This window comes from Saccostrea cucullata, unplaced genomic scaffold (assembly GCF_032062105.1).
Source record: "Saccostrea cucullata isolate Sc308-1 unplaced genomic scaffold, CSIRO_AGI_Scuc_v1 ctg3317, whole genome shotgun sequence".
Lineage (NCBI taxonomy): Eukaryota > Metazoa > Mollusca > Bivalvia > Ostreida > Ostreidae > Saccostrea > Saccostrea cuccullata.
Genome location: NW_026933451.1, coordinates 31,159 through 38,811, shown reverse-complemented (window position 1 = coordinate 38,811; position 7,653 = coordinate 31,159). Strand labels below are relative to the sequence as shown.

General features: G+C 34.6%; 1 protein-coding gene across 1 annotated transcript; it reads left to right on the top strand.

Moving 5' to 3' along the window:
* The first annotated feature begins 1,855 nt into the window (after positions 1–1,855).
* LOC134238391 (uncharacterized) lies at positions 1,856–6,517 on the top strand. The gene is made up of 3 exons (XM_062720524.1): positions 1,856–2,173; positions 2,980–3,144; positions 6,212–6,517. The coding sequence occupies exons 1-3, from the start codon at positions 1,876–1,878 to the stop codon at positions 6,466–6,468; spliced, it is 720 nt and encodes a 239-aa protein (XP_062576508.1). The 5' UTR covers positions 1,856–1,875; the 3' UTR covers positions 6,469–6,517.
* The last annotated feature ends 1,136 nt before the right edge of the window (positions 6,518–7,653 follow it).

Here is a 7,653-nt window from a genome sequence, read left to right as displayed (position 1 = left end):
AACTGTTCATACGTTAAGCATGCTCTTGCATATCGAATTAAGTGAGAGATCTATATTTGCAGGCGATGAAGGTATATCGCTGCATAAGTAAAGAAATTTGACGATAGTCATCACGTTTATCATAGAACTTGATATAATTTCATCATCCTGCTTTTAAATCATCTTCAGTTTCTTCTCCCTTCATATGTTAAAAATCCGTTTTGGATTTTCTTTTGTCGACTACGATTTTAATTTCTTTGGACAATTTTTTCCTTGTTTAATTTCCATTGTTGTCAGTTCCTCATAATGCTTTTCCATGTAAGCTTTTACATGTAGTAGCGTTATCTGATGCGACTTTTTGAAAGGCTTGATGTATTCTATCTTGAAGCTCCTCTAGATATCTTTTTACACTTTCTTTCTTTGGAGATTTTGGAATCGAATGATTTACCAGGTACCTGGATGTTCTTTACGGTACCCGGGATGACACACGAAGAACACAACAGAAAAGTCACAAGTTTCACAGTAAAGCTCACAATGTTTCTCGGCATGTTCTGGAAATTCGGATAGCTTGGAATAAAGTGTTCTTGCTGCTGTTTTCTTTCTAAATATGGTCACTCCTCCATGGCACCTGATTCCACCTCTTATGTTTTAGAGGTTCGAATGTCTGTTTTGCTTCTTATAATGGACACTAGGGGTTCCACCCCCACCCATCCCTGCAGACTCTCGCCACTAGTTCATTATATGTATTTTTGTTTATATACATGTACTGATGGTCCGTATGGCTTAAAGTTATTCAATAAAGAATTATATAATTTAAAATGTCATGTTTATAATGAACTTTTGAGCTTAAATACTGTTAGATATCTCTACATATTTCATTGTTTTTAAAAGGATTAAAAAGATGTTTTTCAACTCAGTTCAAGCAGAGGTTTACATTAACTTTCTAACACATCCTCATTGCACATTTTACACAGTAGTACAATCTATGCACAATACCTGTGATCCATTACTGAATGTACTGAGGTAATTGTTACACAATTAATTTGGTGATTCTATTACCTTCGATGGCTCACGGATAATAATCATTTAAAAGTAAGAAATAAACATGTCACGGTATGTATAAGAAGATAACGAACAGTAACCTATCTCAGAGATCTTTCAATTTACTTGTCGAAATCTCAGCAAAAGTAAGTTTCTTGAATAATTTAAAAACTCTAATCAATTAGCTTTCATGTATGTTGTCAACCGTTTTTCTAAAATACTGAATACTAGTAATCTTTTGAATAACAAGTTTCGGGCAGCCATTTTCATTCCAATAGATTTAATCATTTTTTTTGCAAAAAAATCACCCACATGGTATTGCTTAGTTCTAGGAAATCAAAAATAGTATGATATTCCAAACTCGAGAACCCAACACAAGTCCTTCAAGTGAAAAAGATCAATTTGAAAAAACGTTTAACATGTTTAATATTGACAAACTTATACAGAATAATTGTTTGCTTTAGCATGGAATTGCATCCGATTTCTTTGCCACGGAAGCGATAATGACTATCTTTCTTGAAAGTGATTTTCTAAATTATAGCTTTTTTCACAATCAATTACTATCGTCAATGTAAAATGTTTACCTTAAAGAAAACTTTAGGAAAGATATTTACTTTAGTACGTAGTGTTTGTGTAGTGTTGTCTGCAATTACCTTAATTGTGTAAATTTCATCCTTAATCACTGAGCATCAAAATTACAATTAAAAAAAAGGATTCCCACGATTTTTACCCAACTTGATCAAGATCCTCTACAAACTAGACCGAGAGACTTTAAAACGATATTCCATCAGCAGTAACCGACAAATCTTAGTGAATCGATCAGCATCTGCAGCAATCAGCGAGAGCTGTTGAAAAATGTTCAAAATGATTCAAACTTTGAAATTCCTTTTCTCGTTAACCATACTCAGACAGATTTTTACCATGAATGTTCACTTTTCTTGGTCAGAAAAGGTCTTAGAAAACCCTACAAATTCCTGTAACCATCTTGCAACGTTTTCGCGTCCATCGAAGTGCCTGTCAGCGTGCCTTAATTCCTATGCCGTACTTCATGCCGTAGGATGGGACAGGACGTCACTTTCGTGTATGTGCTGCCCTAGTCCTTTGTTGGATTCTGAGGCGGCAATGCCAGGAAACTGGCAGACCTACGTCAGCGGTAAGACTATTTTTTTCTCTAAGAAAACTTTTTTATTTCACGAATCATTTAAAATTAATTATAAGACTCTATTCAGTGTTGTTGTTTTTTATCAATAAGGAATCCAATTTTTATGTTGAAATAACTTTACAATTTAACTTTATAAGGAAAAACTTTAAAAATCTTCTCAGAAACCACTGGGCCAGAAAAGCTGAAACTTCTGTTCAAGCACATTCTTTTGTGGTGTAGATTATAAATTGTTAAAATCAAGAACCCTAGTGGTAGGACAGGGCCACAATAGGGAATCTAAGTTTAACATTAAAATATATAGGAAAATACTTTTAAAATCTTCTCAAAAACCACTGGCAAGAAAAGCTGAAAGTAATTTGGAAGCATCTTTGGGTAGTATTAATTCTAAATTGGTAAAAGCATTACCCATGGAGGATAGGGTGGGCCACAATAGGGAATCTGGTAAAGAAAAGCTTGGCCAAAGTTACGCAGGTGAGCGATGTGGGCCATGGGCCTCTTTTTCTTTTCTTTTTTTTTTTTGGGGGGGGGGGGGTAGAAAAAAGTTCTAAGATGTCAATAAACTGATTCAATAAAGTTTGGAATTAGGTTAGTCAGTTTAATTTGATATCATAAGTGTGATACATGTAATTATGGAGCTAGATGTAGGTCACTATAATTATGAATAGTATGGAATTAACATTCGAAGCTTTCGTCTACATGAAGGCAATTAATTTCAATTATATCCACTGATTTTTATTTTCCTTAGCTTTGTCAATCTCCCCTAGTTTATATACATGTAATTCTTTTTATTGATACAGGGAAGTGTCTACCTGGGTACGAACTTGTTGCCCCCAGTACCTGCTATAAATATAACTCCACCTCCGTCAGCTACCCAGTGGCCGACGCCCTGTGTAAGGCCGAGGGAGGGGCCCTTATTAGAATAGACTCTGCAGAAAAGAACTCTACGTTTATAAATTTTGTCGGTAAGTTATTATTTTCAAGAAGTATTCATCACACTCTCCCTCACACGTCCCTCACACACCAACAAACACTCTCACACTCCCTTCTACGCACCCTCACAGAGAGAGAGAGAGAGAGAGAGAGAGAGAGAGAGAGAGAGATGTACGAGGGCTGTTCATTAAATGATGCCATGACCTCGACGACACACAACATATAATTCTTTTAACATTAAGCTTGACTTTATCTCTTTACTAACCATTGAATTTCTATGAATTTATAACAGTTTATGTGACCACTTCACGTCACATAAGTTCGTTGTGGGAAGCTGAAAAACAAGGGCTATTCGAGACATAGCATTAAAAATGAATGGTAAATAATTAGTAAACTGGAGTGAAATTGAACGCTAATGTTGTAAAACTTGTTAAAAATCCCAAAGAAATATTAAGTAAAATATGTGAAATTTACAGGTGGATTACAATGAACAAAAATGATATCATGGGCATCAAGAAATGGATACCGTCCTTGGCGACAAGGACTTGCAACAACCAATGTTTTATTTGCCAAAATTCAACAAATTATCCCTGATTAAGTTTGATTGACTTTAAGACACATAGCAAATTTGATAGGCATCATTTTGGAAGTAGTTCACAATGTTTTCAAGAAACATTTGACAGTAAATAAGCTTAATACCCACAGGTCCCCCCATGCATGTTTTGAAAAATGAGTGAAAACGACAGAGTGTGAGAATATCTATACAACTATTTTTAAAAATCACGTTTTTCTGAAATCAAAAAAATGATGAAATATGAATCCAGTGCTTTAAACCTCAACACAAATGTACAATAAGCTGCACTTGAGAAAACAGCAAAGCCTAAGAGAAGAGCAGAGAATTGCAAGAGCACAAAACAGTTCAACAAGCTATTTTCTTAAATATTAGTGGTCTTGTTAAGACCTTAGAACTACTGATTCTGTTGGTAAAGATTATTCTTCTAAAAGATAAAGATCCCTCCCTGCTCAATGGCCCTGATTGCCGAGCATAGGCCTAAATTTGCAGCCCTTCACCGGCAATGGTGACGTCTCCATATCAGTGAAATATTCTGGAGAGGGACATTAAACAGTATACAATCAATCAATCAATCTTTTTTTTCTTCTACTTCCTAGACGCCAACTTTGAAGCCTCATAACTCACTCATTTCTCAACTGATTTCGCTCAAATTTTCAGAGATATTAGAGGTTACTAAACTCTATCAGAATGTTGTCGAAAATTTCAAAAATGCACTTTCGGTTTTGAGTTATTTCCCTTTAAGCGAAAATTTATAGGCTTTCGTTTCCAGACAAAGACTCAGGGACGGCTAAAGCTGGAACAAAAATTCTTCTGATTTTAGATAACAGAAGGATAGAAGTTGTGCACATCGGTTTTTGTTTTTCGATTTCTCTATTCAAAATGGCGCTATATAGGGGTCAAAAATTAGACGCTTAAAAGAGCCAAAAATTACTCATATTTTGCTTTTTATCTTCTAAACTAAAAATATTTTGTTAAAATATATAAAACATAATTTGTGCAGAATTAGAAGATCTTTCAGAAGATATCTCGGAAAAAGGGCTGGCCCCTGAAATTAAGGGCCAAGAGGGGCCAAAAGTTTTTCCTTTATATCTCAAAAAGTATTCAGAATTTGTAATATCTCAAAGAAGCAAAGTTGTTCAAAATGTCAAGCTCAATCTATTGAGGTCGTCAAAGTACGTCCGGCGACGTCACTTCCGGCCAACCGGAAGTAGTCGGAAAACGCATATTTTGTCATTATTGACAAGTTTTGGGGTAACATCTGTCACTGGGAACATAAAAATTAATTTTCCGTCCGTCGTCGTCACTTCCGGTCAAACCGGAAGTAGCAAAAAATGGCTGATTTTTGCATTAAATAACATAGATTTAGACGATTTAAACAATTTTAGGACGTTATTACTAATTTTTATAAAAATGAAAGTTACTTCCGGTCAAACAGGACGGAAGACCTTCTCGTTGCTTTGCAACGAGCTTTGCTCTAGTTGTTCATATTCTTATTCGGGGAGTCAGTTCAAAAACTTCAATTTTTTCAATTTTTCAATTTGTTCAATTTCTTGAAGAGTCTAGAAAACATTTTTGCATAAAATATCGAAAGGTTTATGAGAGAAAGGAACAAGAATCAGGAATCCACTACATTAAATTTGTTCATAACAGCGTCCATCTACGACATTTTTCCGATGTAATTTTAGAAATAGATTTTTAACCAATCACCTTCACGATAACTGCGGCACTACTCTTTTGCAGGGCAAATTAATAACGTTTGGAGAATTTTTTGTTGAACGTATCTTTAACAATTCCTTTTTTTTTCGCGAAATAACTCTTTTGCGTCAAATCGCGAGAATAATTATTCGCGAATGAACGATTGATCAGGAGAAATTACATGGAATTTAGCACCGTAAAAAGAAAAGCGAGTAACTTAATTTTGCGTTTAATGCATTTCGCGAAATTACGCGATAATTAATTCCTTCCTAATAATAAGGAATCTACAGTATGCGAAATATGAAAGCCCTAGCCCTTACAATTTAAACGTTATGGTCAAAGTTAAGTTAATTCATAAGTACGTTAATCGTCAAGGTACCCGAAGAAAGGTCTTGTCACAACTCACAAAGAATACACATGTGAAATATGAAAGTCATAGCTCCACTGATTCAAAAGTTATGAACATGGTTTAAGTTTTTGTGACGGAAGGACAGACTGACGAACAGACGAATGAGATTTAATGTCCCCTCGCTTTCTTGAAAGCAATGGGGACAATACACAAGTACAGGAATTCATAGGATCTGGCATATTCCAGTATACGAAGGGCCATACTCTAAAATGTGTTATAAACACAATTAGAAATTTAATTATAATGAGACGACCATGTATTTTAATCAAAAGAGAATATTTAAGTGAAATCATTAAGACTTAATCATTGAAAAGCGATTTTTGTTTCTGTACGAGCACCGATGACATTATATTACTTATTAAACAGCCCTTGCAATAATGGTATGCTAACAATTTAGCACACATTTTTTTTTCTTTCTAAGAAAACCAAGTTGCTGACCCGTCAGTAACAGAAGTGTGGGTTCAGGCCACACGAAATGGCTCGAACTGGTATTTTGATGACAACACACTCATGGAATTCGATAATTTCGGTGTTGGTGCAAATAGTAACGGAGAAAATGAAATCAGAGCTAGGGCAAGAGGTGCACTACTGTGGAAATGGCAAGACGCTCATGATTTTGATGTTGACCAATTCAGCTTTGTTTGTGAATCAAAGAAGTTGCTGCATTGGACGACTTAAGAGATAGATACAGTAATATTGTAATAATCTAAATCAAGACAATGGAAACAATCAATTTAAAGGATCCAGCTGACTTTTCTTTGTCATTCGAATTTATATATATGAATAAAAGGGTTTATTCAATAAGTTTCGAACTTTTAATTAACCTTTTAAAAAAAGGTAAATATATATACGTGCTTGTCCTGTTATATCCGTTATCTCCTTCCTTCCTTAATTTCTAAGCATTGTGGAAGACAATTTGAATGGAGACGAACCAATCACGACAAAAAAGGCTCAGTTTATAGCTTTTCAATATCCCCAGTATTGATGTATATCTTTCAATCATTTTTTCCCTCTAATTTTATGACAATCTAAGAAATAATTATCATTAAACATTTTGTAAACATACAATGAGATTGCTATTTGGTATTTATTTGTGGGACAAAATTTTTCATGATTTAATATTTGGCTTTTATTGTATACTGTAAACGTATTACATTTGGCTGTGTATTCTTCTTAGCGCCTTTCGCGGAAAGCAGCTCCGCTAAATCGAGTACATCGCTAAATGCTTTGTGTATAAAGGTTTATAAAAAAAAGCGCTAAATCAAATCTACGCCAATTTGTTGAAAATTCAACTTCCGCCAAATATAGTACACGCCAAATATAATACATTTACAGTATAATATATATACAAATGAAATATTTGCGAGCAGTGTGGCAACGCACTTTGAAAAAATTACGCACTTTGAAAAATTTTTTTCAAAGTGCGTTAAAATTGGGACAAAATCAACGCACTTTGAAAAAAATTTTCAAAGTGCGTTAAATTTGGGACCAACTCAACGCACTTTGAAAAAATTTTTAAAAGTGCGTTAAGAGTCTACATCAAAGTATTTTTAACCATGGAGACACTTAACGCACTATGAAAAAAAAAATATTATAGTAATGGAAAGATTTTATTTGTTATCTATCTTTCAAAAACTAACCCTAATCCTAACCTACAAAAAGAAAAGAGAAGACGGGTATAAGATCTATAGCCTCAGTCCAAATCTTTATCTTTCCAATACATAGGTGTCGGTAACAAACGGGGAGGGGAGCAATAAACCCAGAAGGGGTATATAAGCTGCATTTTCAATGCTTATAATTAAATCTTTCCAAAATAAGTGGGAGGCTTACCCCCTCCCTCTCCTCTGGCTCTTCGCCCGGTCT

Bases quoted from the DNA above. Each gene is read 5' to 3' on its own strand.
- LOC134238391 (XM_062720524.1), top strand. From the start codon at position 1,876: ATGTTCAAAATGATTCAAACTTTGAAATTCCTTTTCTCGTTAACCATA. The intron at 2,174-2,979 runs GTAAGACTATTT...TTATTGATACAG, and splicing joins CTGGCAGACCTACGTCAGCG to GGAAGTGTCTACCTGGGTAC. The intron at 3,145-6,211 runs GTAAGTTATTAT...TTTCTTTCTAAG, and splicing joins TACGTTTATAAATTTTGTCG to AAAACCAAGTTGCTGACCCG.